The sequence below is a fragment of the Mesoplodon mirus genome (genome assembly GCF_964341445.2).
Source record: "Mesoplodon mirus genome assembly, chromosome: 4".
Lineage (NCBI taxonomy): Eukaryota > Metazoa > Chordata > Mammalia > Artiodactyla > Ziphiidae > Mesoplodon > Mesoplodon mirus.
In genome coordinates, this window is record NC_138979.1 from 159,048,184 (window position 1) to 159,066,025 (window position 17,842).

Sequence of the window (17,842 nt, forward strand, 5' to 3'; positions counted from 1 at the left end):
CCCCGAATGCCAGAGAGCACCACTCAGGGGCTCCCTCCCCTTAAGAGTCACCCTCATATTTTTATTCCTTCCACCATGATTTCCCCTCTGCCATTCCCCAGGCTTCTGGCCTTTTCTTGTCACATTCCAGGCCCACACACCTCTAAAGCCCCTGCCACACTGGCTTGGGAACCATCAGCTGCGGCCCCCATGCTTTCCCAGTTTGCTCCCACTCTCTGCCTAGTGAAACGTACCCCAAAGCAGGTGTCCTGACCCTGTCATTCTGGGGCAGCCCCAGGGACAGGACACTTTCTGCCTTATTCTATGACTGAAGAATGGGGACAGCAGTCACATTCCCCTCATCCTCCACCCTCACCCACACCTCAACCTCCACCTTCCCCAGACCCCCACCAGCCCCTCGGGGCACCGTCTGCCTCTTCTCTCCCTCTTGTCAGCTCTAAACTCTTGCAGGCTATCACTTGAGAACCAGAACTCTTCTGGAGGTTTCCTCTCTGGGTGTCCTGCAAGGAAGACCATGGATACACCCTCTATCTAGCTGCAGTGGGACTTTGAATCTAGGCACCAGTTGTTTGCCAGGCCCCAGCCTCCCTGATCTCTTTCCTCCCTCACGGCTTACCCGTCCTCTGGTCCGATTCTTCCGCTTGGGAATATCTTCTTCTAAATCCTCTTCTTCATTTCCTTCTTCTACATTTTCATCATTTTCCAAAACCCTCTGAAATGACAAGGAAATAGAAGCGTTCAGAAATAAAATGCAAAGGAGAAAACCATCAGAGGGTAATTTGGAGGGTGTTCTGTTTTGGTGTTGTTTTTTAACACAGTGAAGATGCTGCCATGGCTTGGGAAGCTAGGCCTCCAAAATGCTGGCCAGGAACTGGAGCTCTTGGCGGTACCAACTCTCTCTCCTGGGACCCTTCCAGCCATCTCCTCCTAGAACACCGACTTTTTCAACTCTTTTTGCCCAAGAAATGTTTTCTAAAAAGAGAATACTCTGGTAGGGGTACCCTTCTATGTGGGCCCAAGATGTCTGATCAAAACTTACTTTAATGTAATGTTCCTTTTGTTCCTAAAGGGCCACCTCAAATATATGAAAATATGTTTCTCCTTTCCCTGGCATTCTGGAATCCTGCCCTGTTTGATGAAAACAAGTAACTTCCTGTTCATCTGACCAGAATTTGACATGAATGTGTTATTCATAATCTTCCATTGTTATTTTTTTAAGAGTAATGGATTTTCGTTACAGCACATTACTTGTAATGGAGCTTAAAGATCATAAATTTAATTCTCTCTCTCCAACAGCCCCGTGAGTCACACTACAGCAGAGAATCCAATTTCCATTTTACAGGTAAATAAACTGAGGCTGAAAACAGTTTCGACTGCTCAAGATCATATAGCGGAATCCATGACCAAAGCAAGGTCAAGTTCATCAGCTCAGAGTTTTCCATTTCTCTCTCATCCCCTGTGTCTGAGAATTCCAAGACATATTGCAGTACTTCCTATAGGACCTGAGCACCTCACTTGCTTTGGCGGAGGGGAGGAAAGGGGAAGTAAGGTGCGTATCTCTAGGTTTAAGGGAGGGATAAGAGACTGTGGCAGAGGACCCAGCCCCCCAGAGTGGAAGTGGGATAAGGGGAAGGGGAGCCCATGGATTCCATGTCAGGAGCCCTGGGGGCTTCTTTATAAGCTCACTGTGTGACCTTGGGTGAGTCATCATCGCTTCATGCCTCAGTTTCCCCAATTATAAAATAGGAACTCTCGTTCATTCAATCAATAAACATTTGTCTAGGGCTGACTACATGGCAGGTACTGTGCTAGATAAGCCAAAGAATGGCTACAGTCCTGGCCCCAAGTGGACTCTACAGTCTAATGAAGGAAGGATAGATTCAAACAACATACATAACCATATAATTACAACTGCTATGAAAACAGTGACAGGGAAGTTCAAGGTGCTCTGAGAGGTTGTTAGAAGGGACACTTCCTAATCTGAGGTCAGGTAAGGCTTACCTGTGGAAGTGAACTAAGGAAGTTTAGATGTAAAGGATGGACAGAGACTAACCCTGGGAACAGGGACCAAAGGGAGGAGAGGAGGGAAAGTATTCTACTCAAAGGGAACAGCATGAGCAAACTCCCTGAAGCAGGGAGGGGAATATGGCTTGTCCAGAGAGCATGAAGAGGCCAATGTGACCAGAGCTCAGTGGCTCAGGAAGAGACTGGCCTAAGATGAAGCTAGAAAGGTGGGTGGGCACCAAGTTATACAGGACAACAGCATCCACCCATCCTTGTGGTAATAGTGCGACAATCACACAAGCTATGAAAAGACTTAGAAAGCGGGACTTCCCTCGTGGCGCAGTAGTTAAGAATCCGCCTGCCAATGCAGGGGACATGGGTTCGAGCCCTGGTCCGGGAAGATCCCACATGCCACAGAGCAACTAAGCCTGTGCGCCACAACTACTGAGCCTGCGCACCACAGCAACTGAAGCCCGTGCGCCTACAGCCCATGCTCTGCAAAAAGAAAAGCCACTGCAATGAGAAGCCTGTGCCCTGCAACAAAGAGTAGCCCCTACTCACAGCAACTAGAGAAAGCCCATGCACAATGAAGACCCAACACAGACAAAAAATAAAAATTAATAAAATTGAAAAAAAAGAAAACATTCATGCTGCTAAATAATTTTTAAAAAAAGACTTAGAAAGCAGCATGCATGGTACTGAATTCTGGTATCACCATCACTGTTCCAGTGGCCTCCTGGACAATGCCCTGGGCCTGTCCTCAAAGCAGGAAGCCCAGGGGTGAGTTTCCAGTGACCTCCTCCCATTGCCTTCTTGTCAGAGAGTTCCATCCCCATCGCAGGGGTCAGGATATTGCTAATTGCCAAATCCTGCCAAAGAACTCAAAATAGGTCTAGTAAATTCTTCTCTGGCTTCTCTACCAGGTTTATATGGGAAGCCATCAGCTGATAGCACTTAGGCTCTCTGGGCCAACCTTAGCCACCTAACAGAGAAGCAACGGCATCTGCCAGACACGACCTCTGGCCCACAGCTAGGAAACGCTGGCCCGGGTCCACAGCAAGTGTCCTAGCCTTCCTGCGCCTTGGCTTCCTGAACCGTAGTGGGGAACACTAGTGAGACAATGACAAGTCAGACGTTCTGCAGCCTTTGGTGAAAAGATGTAGCATAAATACAAGGTGTCGTTCTTACGACAACTGTTGCTGTTTGTATAGCCATCTCGCAAACTCTCTGGGTGTTGAAGTCATTTAATCATGGTAAGTTCCAAGCGTCTCGAATTTAAAGATCATTGCCTCTGGCATCTCAGCGCAATTCTGATGCCACTCTCATTTTTTATTATGAAGGTATTTATTACCTGCAATATGGACTCTGGGTTGGAAGGTGAAAGCTGGTGAAGGCAGCTGCACTAGTCCCTAGACGTGCCGCACAGCTTCAACACCCCGGAGAAAACTGACTTCTCCCTCCCTCTTCCCACTGGCTTCCCTGTGTCTCTAGAGCCTCTGGTCCGAGCCCCAGGCCTCCCATGTGACAGCAACATTTCCTGTGTTTCTGCATTTCCTGCGACGTGGCCCTGACACCAGAAGCCTCTCTACACAACTCGGGAGAAGCCAGGAGTTCCTAACAAACAAAGCCCGTATTCAGGGCTCAGGAAGCAGAGGGAGCCTCCTGTATTAGGAATGAAGGCCAGGGGTGTCCAGCTAGAGATGCAGCTCATCCCCCGTGACACACTTGCATTCCCTGTCCAAGGACATTATCTGGAAAATAAACACATTTTAAAACAACTTTGCTCCCTGTTACACTAACCAGTCTTTACGGTGATGATAATGATTGTTTGTGGTTGTGCTTTTTTAAAAAAGAAGGAATTCCTCTTTTTTTTTTTTGCGTATCAGAGGAATTCCTCTTTAAAGATTCCATTATCTCCAGCTGGAAGAGTGCAAAATTCTGCTATTTCCCTCCTTGCGCTGCTGGCCCTGCATCCAGTCTCCTTTCCATGCAGCATCCAGAGGGGTCTTAAGGAAACACAAATTCACTGCCCTGTTTAAAATCCTCCAAATGGCTTCCTTTTTCATGTCTCATGAATCCAAGAGCCTCCTGCAGGTCTGGCCCTGCCCACCTCTCCAAGTGCCTCCCCGGCCCTTCCCTCCCTGGCACCCTGCTCCAGCCACACCAGCCTCTGTCTGTTCTTTGCACACAACGAGCTCAGAACTATCGCGATGCCTTCAAGAGCACTGTTCCTCTGGCCAGAAAGCCCTTCCCAGGTTCCTCACTTTGCTGGCTCCTCCTCATCTCACAGGACCGGGGTATAGCCCTTGTCTCCCCTAGGATGCTACCTAGAATCGGTCCCTTCTTATACTGAGCCTTCCTACTCTGTTCTTTTCATGGCATTTATCCTGAAATGCAGTTATTTTACTTGTTTGTTTACTTGCTTTCTGTCTGTATGTCACGCTACAAAATAAGTATGAGCAGAGGGGACAGGTCTCTCTTGGTTTCCCTGTTACCCCAGAGCCCAGCACAATGCCTGCTCAGACGAGGCACTCAATAAACTTTAATGGAATGAATGAATGAATGGAAAAATGAACAAAACAGTCCATTTGTTACATGTGCACTTTATTTTAACAATCAAAGCCAATAAAAACATGTAAACTCATCTGGCTTTTGGTCCTGGTTTCGGCTTCTAGCACAGCAGGTGGTAGGCCCATGCTTTGCATATACCAGACATTCTGGTTACATCGGGGAGGATGGTGATGATGATGATTCGACAATGACAACCCGTATACTGGCCCGATGCTGCCTGAGAAGGACTCGAACCCACCACCAGCTCGAAAAGGAAAGGGCTGCCTGTCTCTAGAGCATCAAGGCTTCTGGGCAGTGGTTCTGTCCCACTCACTGACTCAGTCAAATTACCCCAACTGAGCAAAAATACTCTTAACAGGCAATACAGATGGGACAGACGGTGACTTCAAAGATCTAAAAGTCCAAAAATGGGGGATAATACATGAATAGCAAAAAAAAAAAAAAAGAAGAAGAAGAAGAAAAAGAAAGTACTAGGTGCCCTAAATGCCAGCGGTAAAAAGAGAACTAGGGGGTGGGGGGTGATCAAGAAAGGCTTCATGGGGAAGGTGGTATCAGGGCTGAGCCTAATAGGTGGGTGGAATTTGTGCACGTGGTGATGGAAGAAAAGGCACGCCAGATAAAGGGCACAGCATGACCAGAGGCACGGAGGGAAGGAGGCTGGAGAACAGAGGGAGTAAAGGAATCGTGGGAAATAAGCCTGAAAACTAGGTTAGGAGCGGAGAGAGGAGGCCCAAGAAGATCGCTCTCATCACTTTAGATTTATTTAGCGAGAAACAAAAGTGTTTTAGCCAAGTTTTTTAAACAAGGGCATGGCACAAGCAGCATTGTGTTTGGGGATGAAAGGTCAGCTATCAAAGTAGGACATGGTGGAGAGGGGACAGACTGGGGACGGGCAACTCACAGGAATCTGTTCACTCGTGCATTCACGCAATAAATATTTATTGTGCACCTACTATGTGCAGGCACTGTTTAGGTCTTGAGATACAAAGGGGTGTAAGCAAGAGAGACAAAGATTCCTGCCCTTGAGGAGTTTACATTCTACTAGAAGAAAACAGAAAATAAACAATAGCATCATAAATCAGTAAATTATAAAGTATGTTAGATGCTGGCAAAACCTATGGGGAAAAAGAAAAAGAAAAGGAAAGCAGAGTAAGAGAATCGGGAGCGCTGCGGGGCGGAGAGGGCACAGGATGTGGTATTACATTCAGTGGTCAGGGTAAACGTCACAGAGAAGAAGAGACAGGGGCCAAAACTTGGAAGAAGGCGAGGGTGAGAGCCCAGCGTATGGGGAGAGGGCGTGAGGCAGAGGAAGCAGCCAGAGCACAGCCGGAGGTGGAGCGCACCTGGTGTGTACGTGAGTAGCCGAAGGTCGGTGTGCCTGGAGCTGAGTCAGCCAGGAAGAGAGGAAGCAGCGAGTCAGAGAGAGGTGAGAGGGCCGTGACTTTTTCTCGGGAGAACAGGGGCCAGTGCAGGGTTTGAGCACGGGAAAGGCTCCCTCTCAGCCATGAGCAGGGGACTACTTAGAAAGCAATCGCAACCGTTCAGACAGGAGATGTGAGTGCCTTGGACCAGGGCAGCAGTGGTGGATGTGGTGAGAAGGGGCCACGCTCTGGATTTGTGTTGATGGCACAGTGGACAGGATTCCTGATGAATGGATATTGGGTGTGAGAGAAAGACAGGGGTCGAAGACAACTCCAAGGTGTGTCAGATATATAAGGGTTTCAGTCAATAAAGATCTTTACTAGGGCTGTAGGTCTGACAAGTAGAGGAGGGAACAAATATAAGCCATGTTGTGACGACCAAACGGAAAAGACTGGACCATTCATCTGAACGCAGGAATGGCGGAGAAGGAGGCCACATTCACTGACTCATTCAACGCCTTTATTGAGACCAGACTCTGCTGGGCACATGCAAGGCCCCGAGGGTACAACAGTGAACACGAAGGCACGGTCTCTGACTCGACGGAACCCACACACTGTGGTACTGACGAAGCAAACCAAACATTTTACTGGTAGTCATTTAATTACAATGTTAATAAATTAATATGTAAATATTAGATTGGATATAAAATTAATAAATATGTAATTGTATAATATATGTATAACATAAAATATATAATTTTAATATAAAGTATTAATGTAATACAAATTTAATTTAATTTTAATAATTTCTTTATGTTTAATTATTAAAAACTACAATTTCATATTTGTATTCATTAATATTATTACGAGCTTCTGTGCCAACCATTGGATCCAACAATGGGGACTCAAGACACATAAATAAGACACCATCAGAGCGCACCATTGTAGTCCTGCGTGGTGACCCTGTGTGGTGGCAGCCTTAGCCATGCTGTGCACAGAGGGTGGTGAACACGTGGGGACGGGAGCCACCAACCTGCCTGGGGGATGACTTCTAAACTGGCCTTGAAGGAGAGGTGGGTGGTGCTGGGGAAGGACAAGACAGCCGGTGAACTAGAGCTGAGGACGGGGTGTGAGGCAGGGGTGCGGTGGGGATCCCTGCGGGGGCTCGCTGCCCCAGACAACCGAGCTTTCCAAGCCTGGGCTGTGGCTGCTGGCTCCCGGGGGCGGGGAGGAGGACGCGGTCAGTTTCGCTCACCACTGTGTCCCCAGGACCTTGCACAGTGTCTGGCGCACAGTAGGCTCCAAAACCACGTTTTGAGTAGACTAACAGGGAGACCAAGGCCAGCTTCCCAGTTGTGGTGGGAAGTTGAGACGCAGCCCTGGCCCCTGAGACGATGACCAGAGCTGGGGCTGGAGTTCCGGAAGCACGACAGTGATGCTTGGGGGCCACCCCCAACCCGTCCTGCAAGCACAGAAGTACCTGTATTTCCTGGATGTTTTCCTCCTCCCTGGTGTCCACCTTCTTCTCGATCCCCTCACCACGGAGCAAGGCTTCCAGGGTGGTGCTTTCTGAGGTAAACCCATCTTTCTTCAGAGGCAGCTCCACTTCTGAAAAACAAGGACAGAAAAGCAGTGTCAGGCCACTGGAAACAGGAGAGACAGGAGGGACAGGAAGGGTGGCCCTTGGGGGCATGCGGGAACCACAGCCCCCGGCAAGGATTCAAGATGCCTGCGATCTCTCCTCTGGGACGACCAGGGACACTGGAGTTCAGCTTTTCCATCTCCAGTTCACAGTCCCCGAGCCAGAGCGCAGCCCTGCCTGCTCCCTCAGAGACGGCGGAGACAGGGCAGAAGGGGCGCCCGCAGAACACGGGGTCAGACGGCCTGCGTCTCTGTCCTGCTTCTCCCACCCTCCGGCTCTGTGACTTTGGGCGAGGCGCTCAAGGATCCCCGAGCCCTTTTGCACATCTACAAAGTGAGGGTGACAATGCCCAGCACCCCACCAGGCCATTTTGTGGAGCACAAACGTGTTCCTTTACATTCAGGCGCTTTGAAAACTCTAAAGCGGTGCACCAATGTCGGCCTCAAGTTTTATTCTCCTCTCCCTCTATGCCAACTCTTGTCTGCCAACTCCATGACCTCCCCCCGGCCATGCTGGCTGCCCAGCTCCAGTCTGCTCCATGAAAAGCTATTTCAACCTCAGAGAGGCTGTTCTTATCAACTCACCAGGGAAGTAAAGGCCTCTGAAGCCCAGTGAAGAAAAAGAACGAGAGCAGATGCCTAACAGGCCCCTGATCAGCAGCTGGGAGCTGCTGGGGCGCTTGTTCTGAAGACATCAGAGTCTGATTGGCTTCGTGGGGCTTGAGATCATGGGGCCACCTGAGCAGTGGCAGCCAGTGCCGGCCCTGCCCATGAGAGAAATCGGAGAGAGAAACTGAACCCCTTTCTCAAGAATTCCCCCAACTCCTAACCCAAAGGAGGGTGGTTGAGGGTCTTTTGGTTTGTTTTTTGGAGGGTTTTTTTTTCTGTTTTTTTCATTACAAACAGAAACCTCAGGGCTTCCCTGGTGGTGCAGTGGTTGAGGGTCCACCTGCCGATGCAGGGGACGCGGGTTTGTGCCCCGGTCCGGGAGGATCCCGCATTGCCGCGGAGCGGCTGGGCCCGTGAGCCATGGCTGCTGAGCCTGCGCGTCCGGAGCCTGTGCTCCGCAACGGGAGAGGCCACAACAGTGAGAGGCCTGCGTACCGCAAAAAAAAAAAAAAAAAAAAAAAAAACAGAAACCTCAGGTACAGGCGATCATACTTGGATTTACTACAAAATATTCCTCCAACCTCTCCCCGGACCCTGCACTTCATACCCCCTGCGATTAGATGCATAGTCCCTACCCTGTATCACGTAAGATGGGTGCAAGACCATGAGGGGGTGGTGCCGAAGCAACCGGTCAGGGGAACGAATGGCCCACCTGTATGGAGTTTACAGAGGTGTGGACAGGAATTAGGGGACAAGGAATGGGGAAGCAGCAGGGCAGTTAACAGTGGGGGGTCATGAGCCCTGCTATCCCTGGAGGGACAGAGAGAGTGTGTTTGCAAGACCTGGAGAGAGACATGGAGAGCTCTCGCGCCAGAGAACCCGGGTACACACACCCAACCTCTCTCTCCTTGCCCTGTCTTCCTGCTGTGCCCTCCCACTGGTCAAGCTCAACCAGAAGCCAGAGGGCAAGGGAGCCTCACTGGTGCAGCCATTGAGGTCAGCTTCCTGGGGCACAGGGCAGCGTAAAGAAGGGCAAAAGGCTGATCTGGGGGAACAGACAGAAATAACGAGCACAACCAACCCGCGTTCCACTGGCCTTTATTCAAATGGAGCTCCACATTCCCCTTCTATCTCCTCCACCAGAGCCAGATGCAGGCTGGCCAGCCCATAAGAAAGGGTGCTCAGGCAGCCCATTAAAACTGAAGAAACTCACACCCATGCATGACCAGCCCCCAGGAGATGATGGTGGGAAGGAGAAACAGTATCTAAAGTCCCTTGAAAGACAAGGTCTTTGGGATTTTCTTACCAAAAAAGGCAAGCAGAGGATCCACCTCCATCAAGAAGTACTACCCCCAAATCAACCACCTCTGAAACCCATTCACCCACTTATTCATTCAACAAATATTTACTGAGCACCTGCTATGTGACGACCACTGTGTTAGATCTAGGTACATAGGAGGTGAACCAAATAGCGACCAACCCAGCCTTTAGATGGTTGACAATCTAAAGAGACAGAATTGGGAGATTGGGATGGACATATATACACTAGTATGTATAAAATGGATAACTAATAAGAACCTGCTGTATAAAAAAATAAATAAAATTCAAAAAAAATAGACAGACATTAAATGCTAAGTACAAAATAAATATGCAATTACAAAATGTCATAAGTGCTACAGAGAAAAGCAACAGGGTGAAATGTGAAGAAAGAATACAGTGTGGGGTTGGTGGTGTCTACTTTAGATCGGGGGTCAAGGAAGGGCTCTGTGGTGAAGTTACATCACACAGAAAAATAGCCAACTGTCTGCTTTGATGAGTTCAGAGTGTGCAGTTCCAGAACCTGCTCCAATGACATTAGTCTTTCTCCCAAGTCACAAAAGGCTTCCAAATGTCTAATCTAAAACAATTAAAATATGTTGCCTCATGCCCTGTCCTCAGACAAAAGAGAACAGCTGTTCACCATCCCTCAGATTTATAATAATCGTATATATTTTTTTATTTATGAAGTTCATATTTTAGTATCCCCCTTAGCCTTCTCAACACTAAATAAATCCTATTTCCAGAATTGCACAGTATTTTAGAGCTGAAAAGGCCTTACAAATCATCTGCTTTAATCATCTCTTTTTCTTTTTCTTATTTTTTCTTTTTTTTTATTTTGGCCGCACCGTGCAGCATGTGGGATCTTAGTTCCCCAACCAGGGATCGAACTCTTGCCCCCTGCATTGGCAACATGGAGTCTTAACCACTGGACCACCAGGGAAGTCCTATCATCTCATTTTATAAATGAGTCACCTGAGGCTCAGAAAAGTTAAGTAACTTCACCGAAAGCCACACAGCAGGACAAGAATGCAGCCAAAGGATCTTTCCTAGACACAGTTAAGATCGTGACAAGAGCCCCACTCATTGGATTCTTATTAGAAGTTTGCAGGCTCAGGCTGAGTCCCAACAAGCACTGATATGTTTGTGTACATGCAGAGTGCCTGGCACATAGTAAACATTCAAAATGTGTCAGCTGTTATTGCTATGTATCACTTAATCCCCACCGCCACCCAAGCGGTGAGCACAATTATCATCCCATTTCACAGATGAGGATGCTGCAGCTTAGGGAGGCTTAAACTTGCTCAGTATCAGACACCTGGTAAGGGGCAAAGTCCAGCCTTGACCCCAATCTGCCTCAGAACCCATTCACCTAATCTCTAGGCTGTATGGACTTCACCTTGCCTCGATCTGGTCCTTCCCTGAAAAGTCGTTTCCCAAACCTTTGTGCATGTTCACTGCCGTCCTAGACCACCTCCACAGTTTTCATATTTCTAGATAAAAGGCAGACCTTTGCTGAGGCTGAGGGCAGGTCTGTGTCAAGGTCCTGGGCTCTGTTCTATACGAACATCCCCCTGGGGTGTTCACTCTGCACAACGGTACTGAGTTGTCCATCACTGGTAAACTCCCTCATGCTGCTCGTCCTAGCGCTTCTTCTGCCTCCCCCGCTAACCACTCCTCCATCCTGCTTTCCCATCATTCAGTCTACCCTGTTGGTCCTCTGGTCCTGATCCTCTGAGATGGGCACAGGGTCAGAAGCATGAGGGAGAAGAGAAGCAAAATGGGAAGAGTGAAATGGGCTCTCCTACACTCGAAGAGCTAGAAGGGACCCCCAACCGCATCTGGAGTCCAATCACTTAATGAGAAAAGTAGAGCACAGAAAGACACAGAGACCTTCCCAGGGTCACAGAGAAATTTAGTGGCATTATCCTTGCCTAATTACCAAAATATTTAATTGGCTCATAGAAGTTCTGCATTCAGAAACGCCTGGAGTCAAACCCTGGCCTTGCCATGTATTAGCCAAGGGACCATGGGCTGGTTACCTAAACCTCTAAGTCTGTTTCCTTATATGTTAAACGGGGATGATCATAGTATCTATTTCATAGTGTTGGTGTGAGAATTAAACATGGTAATACACTGCATAAAGAAACTCTGAGAAGATTCCCACAAAAACTAGAGTGAGAAACAGAGTGGAAAAGGAGGCTTACCAATTTTTGCTTTGCTTTTTTTCTATTCAAAACAAGATTCAAAATTAGATCATATAGTAAAGAGCCTGGGATGTTCTGTGTCCTATAAATGCTACATGTTATTATTATCAAAGTTTGAATGATTCTGATTTAATGGCACAGCAACGCTGTCCAATAGAAATATAATGCAAGCCATTCATGTAATTTTAAACTCTTTAGTAGCCACATTAATAAAAGTAAAGAGCAACAGGCACAATGAATCTTAATATATATTTTATCTAACCCAACATATCCAAAACATTATCACTTCAATGTGTAATCAATATTTTAAAATTATTGCGATATTTTACATTATTTTATTCACATTAAGTCTTTGAAATCTAGTGAGTATTATACACTTACAGTACATCTCAATTCAGATTAGCTGCATTTCAAGTGTTCCACGGCCACACGTGGCTGGTGCCTACCGTATTAAACACTACAGGTTTACAGAATTAAAAGCAACCTTTGCTATGATTTTGCTTCTAAAAAATGGAAGGACATTAAATATTCTCTTAGTGTTGTCTACTTGATACCCGGCTGAGCACCATTCCAGAACAACATTCTAGCCGACCCCTGGCAAACCCTCGTTTCAAAGCACTATGGGTAAAGCCTGCAAGGTCAGAGTGACAGGCTAACCAGTGCCCTCCCAACAAAGCAGCAGAGGGTACATTCTCTGGCTCCAGACCACAGGAGGTCCCAGAGGGAAGGAAAAATAAGGTAACAGGTCCAAGTTCTTGCACAATGCACGTCCTAGACACGCTCCCTATGGAGCCCTTAGGGATTTCATTGATTCGGTTTTATTCTAATACAGCTCATCTGGATAAAAGATGTAATCATTCTTTAAAAGCGTATTCATTTTGACCCTCGCACAAATTTGGGGACCGCATAACCTGACAGGAGCCATCAAACACTTAACATTAAAAGAAAATGGTCTAAAACACACACACCTAATTCATCTTTAAATTAGCCTGATTTTATACACATGGATTCAAACCCACGGATCGGTACTCTCTCCGGAGCGCCAGCAGCTGTCACCCAAGCCAGCCACCTCCCCGGGCCCCCGTACGCAGCAGTGCCTGCACTTCTAATTGGGAACAGAGATACTCCTTGGGTGACTTCCAGCACGATCCATCACACCAGAGACAGCTTCTGTGCAAGCTGAAGCAAATCAGTTTCCAAATAAGAAAAAACCTCTCAGACAAACAAGGATTGAAGCATAGAAGGTTTTGGAAGGAGGGAAGGAAGGGAGGGAGGGAGGAAGGAAGGGAGGGAGGGAGGGAGGAAGGGAGGGTGGGAGGGAGGAAGGAAGGAAGGGAGGGAGGGAGGGAGGGAGGGAGGGAGGGAGGGAGGGAGGAAGGGAGGGTGGGAGGGAGGAAGGAAGGGAGGGAGGGAGGGAGGAAGGGAGGGAGGGAGGGAGGGAGGAAGGAAGGGAGGGAGGAAGGGAGGAAGGAAGGGAGGGTGGGAGGGAGGGAGGGAGGAAGGAAGGAAGGGAGGGAGGGAGGGAGGGAGGGAGGAAGGAAGGGAGGGAGGGAGGGAGGGAGGGAGGGAAGAAGGAAGGAAGGAAGGAAGGAAGGGAGGGAGGGAGGAAGGAAGGAAGGAAGGAAGGAAGGGAGGGAGGGAGGGAGGAAGGAAGGGAGGGAGGGAGGGAGGGAGGGAAGAAGGAAGGAAGGAAGGAAGGAAGGGAGGGAGGGAGGAAGGAAGGAAGGAAGGAAGGAAGGGAGGGAGGGAGGGAGGAAGGAAGGGAGGGAGGGAGGGAGGGAGGGAGGGAGGAAAGGAAAGCACAAATAAAAGCAAAGCAAAAAAAAAAAAGAAATTTGTTATAAGGCAAAAAAAAAAAAAAAAAAAAAAGAAAAAAGAAAAAGTCACCAGTGAAGAGCAATGGCTTCTCCCCAGGGCTGTGGACAGGGCAGCCATCCTCTCAGGTGGAGTTCAAAGCCACAGGCTTTTGACACAGGTGCCCCAAGCCTGCCACCCAATGCACCAAATGCAAGGCTTCCACTGGGTTGTTGGAACCACTGAGCTCATTAACAGGATGCAGGCAAGACGAGGCTGGAAGTGCAACATGGGAGCACGGTGAGTAATTAAATCCCAGGTCATTTAAAAATGCAAATGCTTGGATGTCACAGGCTCACAGAGCCTCTGACTCCTCGTGCATTTTTTGCCTCAGGATGGAGGACTGGGAACCTACAAGTCACATATGGATTACAATAAAATATGCCATAAAAAAAACAGATTAAGACAGTTCTTCTTTGGGGACACATACAAAGAGAGGAGCTGTCTGTTAGCTGTCGAGTTTGCAAGAGATACCATCTTTGGGGAGGCTGTGCTCTGCCAACAGACAGACTGCCCCCAGGGAAATCGTGGTGAAACACCGTGACAAGGCACATCCATCCGTCCATCCATCACGGGCGCTCTCTGACGCAGGAGCCTGGAGATAGAGTTATGGTGCAAAGGAGGTAGAAACCCCACAGACAATGGCAGACAATCCTCCTGCTACATCACGAGTGCTCAGATTTTTTTTTTTCCACCTGACACTAGTTTTTCTTTAAAAATACAAATGTGCAGTTTTCTCTTCTGGCCACTTATTATTTTGAGGAGTTAATCTCATCACATTTCCGTGGGTTTATACATCAACTTACACCAAGGAGCAAGAAGCTTAGGAATCATTTTTTCATTTATGCCCAACAGGCTCTCGGGCTCATGGGGAAGGAGAGGGGTATTGTTATCTCTCACCCTATGGAGGAAGAGATTGGAGGGGACCAAAGCCCTGATTTCCTGAGATGGTGGCAGGCCCAGGAATCCATCTGTGCATTCCTCAGGGGTGCCGTTTTCTCGGCTGCTTTTGACTCCCTGCTTTGTGATTCATAAAGCTCAAAACAGATGGGGTTCTCAATGAGGACCCATCACCCAGGCTGCACCCTGCAGGCCCTTGTCACTGCTTCTTTTAGGAGCCCAAGATATGCACACAACAGGAGGACTGATCATGGCCCCAAGAGCCCTGTGGTCCCCACTCTCTGCTGTGCCTACCCACTCATCCCTAAGCCAACACGCAGTGATGGGACCCTGGAAGCAGCACCCAGAGGCTGGCACCATAGATAAGCATTCCCTCACCCCTGAGACACAGAAAAACACTCACACTGTCAAAGGAAGCTCACCACTGGGCTGGTCAGCAGACCACGTCGATACAACTTAGCGGGAAGGTGAGGGAGCGGAAGGACGGTGGGAATGGTCTGAGTGGTGAAATGGCTCAAGGGAATACAGATTGCTGGAAAGTGCAAGAAGCTGTCTGGGGTGAAATCTCAGCTCTTGTACCCTACACTGCACACTTGGCCTTGATCTCCTCATCTGTACAACAAAGCCCACTTCCCGGTGTTTTTACAGGGCCAGATGAGATCATGGATATACTGTGTCTGCACAGGGAGGATGCTCAATTCATGTGAGCTCCCCGCTTTGCCCCTTGTAAAGTCTCCTTCTCCTTGCACTTCTCAGCAAAACTCCCCACCTTCTGACGCTCTCAGACCATCAGACGTGGTGAGACACAGCTCCCTGCAACTGGGCATGGGCCCAGGGGGAATGGAAGCGAGGAAGCCAAGTCTGGAGCAGTTAAGAGGACAGAGGAGGCTGAGGATGGGACTCAGCTCACAGGCCGAGATGCTGCTTCAATTCCAGGGGGGCCCGTGCTGCAGATTTGGAAATCACAGCAGAGCCATGTGGAAGAGGCCTTGCTCTGCTCATTCATTTTACAAATAATTATTGAGCACTTACTATGTACCAGGCTCTGTTCTAGGTGCTGAGGACACAGCTGTGAACAAGAGACAGAAATTCTTGCCCTCTAGAAGTTATATTCTAGTGGGGGAGAAACAAGACATAAACAAGCAAGACCCATAGAATGGCAGATGGTAATCAATGTTCTGGAGACACACAGAGCAGAGGAGGGGAAGCTGGAACATCGGGGGTTATGGGAGGGCGGTTCCACTTTTAGATGTGGCCAGGAAAGCTCGAGCCTGAAGGAGCAGGAAGGAGGCCACGCGGCTAATAGGAAAGGACGTCCTAAGCAAAGGAGCCATCGCACAAAGGCCCTGAAACTGGGGCCTGTCTGCCCAGAGCACACTGAGCCAGGGAAAGGGTAGGAGCCCAGTTCAGAGAGTTCTGGGGCCTTGAAGGGCTGTGTAGGCCACTGAGAGAATGCTGACTTCTAACTCTGAAGCCATTGGTAGTTTCAAGCAAAGGGTGACATTACGATGCCTATATTTTTTTTTTAATTTTATTTTATTATTTTTCTATACTTTAGGTTCTTCTTAGTTATCTATTTTATACATACTAGTGTATATATGTCAAGCCCAATCTCCCAATTCATCCCACCACCACCACTACTGCCCCCGCCCGCTTTTCCCCCTTGGTGTCCGCATGTTTGTTCTCCATGTCTGTGTCTCTATTTCTGCCTTGCAAACCGGTTCACCTGTACCATTTTTCTAGGTTCCACATATATGCGTTAATATACGATATTTGTTTTTCTCTTTCTGACTTGCTTCACTCTGTATGACAGTCTCTAGGTCCATCCACGTCTCTACAAATGACCCAGTTTTGTTCCTTTCTATGGCTGAGTGATATTCCATTGTATATATGTACCACATCTTCTCTAGCCATTCGTCTGTTGGTGGGCACTTAGGTTGATGATGGCTATGTTTTAACAGGATCACCATGAAGTCAGCTGAAGGAAGGTGAGAGCAGAGTGAGGAGACTGGTTAGGAGTGACTGCAGTAGGTGTGGAGCCCCGCCAACGAGCCGCTGCTTAGGAGGGGGCCCTGTCCCCATGATGCCTACGTCCTGGTTGCTGGATACAGCCAGAGGGCAGGCCCCTGGCCCCTGAGCAGGGGGCACCCCCACGCAGTGAAGGAGGCTGGGTGCCCAGTGCCAAGGGGCACAGGTACAGAGCCATACCGGAGCAAGTCCACAGAGGAGCGGTTCTCAGAGAAGAAGGCAGATCAGCCTAGGCCAAGGGCAGGAGAAAAGACCCAGCCAGACAGGCCTGGCCCAGCACCACGGGATGACAGGCATTAGTAAAACAGAGAGGAAGGCTTCCAAGTTTATCTCTGTGCTCTGGACAATGTATGCAAGAGGACTCGGTTCTGAGACACAAGGGGTGAGCTTGGGCAAGCTGTGGTTCTGGGAAAGGTAGATCCCACAGCCAGACGTCAGGTCTTTTCTCCTCAGGATAGAAGATACTAGACTCGGGCTTTTAAAAGACTCTAAGGCAGACTGTGTTCCCATTCTGGCCAGAGAGCACACACTCTTCCAGCTGGACAGTGAGCTGCCTGCAATGAGCACGTGCTGGGGACAGAACAGGGCCGGCTGAGGCCCCCTTGGCCCACCTAGCAGCACTGCGTGGAGGTGGCATCACAGCGCCAAGTCCTCCAGCTCCACCCTCCCACTGGACCCTCAGAACAACCCCGGGAAACAAGCAGAGCAGCTGCCATGATCTGCATTTCAGATGAAGAATCAAGGCCAGAGTGGTTAGATGACTGACCAAAATCACACAGCCAGTGGGTGGAGAGGTCTGGACTTGAACCCAGGTCTTGTGATTCCTATTTGGGGCCTTTTCTCCTGCAGAGCACAGCTGTTCGACATAATGAAGGCCCCTATGGGCTAAAACCAAAGAGAGGCAAGATGGCAAAGCTGGGACAGGCCCCACAGGCCAGGCTGGGTGCTAGATGGGGAGGTCAGGTCAGTTGCCGAAGGCCCCTCCTCTCCCACTCAGTCTCCCTCATCCGTGCAATGGGCATGATGAGAGCTAAGCCACGTTCTTCAAGCTTAAGATCAGACACCAGGCACTTTTCTTTCCTTCATCCCTTTAATAAATCTTTGCTGTCCACCTACTATGTGCCAAGTCCGGTGCTGGGTGTTGGGGATACAGATGAAGGATTGGGTGGGCCTCTGCACTCAAAATATGCGCCTTCCAGCAGGGAGAGATACAAGTGAACAGGCCCTGGCGTAACAGGGCGACAGCCTTACAACCTATGCTCTAAACATGGCTCCCCCAGGTCCAACTGAAAAACCCAGCCATGGAAACTCTGCAGCAGCTGTGCACACCGCCACCCAGCCGACTCCCAG

General features: G+C 48.9%; 1 protein-coding gene across 3 annotated transcripts in view; it reads right to left on the reverse strand.

Moving 5' to 3' along the window:
- The window catches only part of DPF3 (double PHD fingers 3), a gene marked incomplete at both ends in the record, with an annotated part of 259,119 nt that overhangs the window by 109,262 nt on the left and 132,015 nt on the right, over positions 1-17,842 (reverse strand). For 2 of the 3 annotated variants that reach the window (XM_082618154.1, XM_082618155.1), the window contains 2 exons: positions 617-712; positions 7,417-7,544. In XM_082618154.1, the coding sequence (XP_082474280.1) occupies positions 617-712; positions 7,417-7,544 (224 nt within the window). The remainder of the gene's footprint in view (positions 1-616; positions 713-7,416; positions 7,545-17,842) is intronic. The other variant, XM_082618156.1, reaches the window with a different exon arrangement.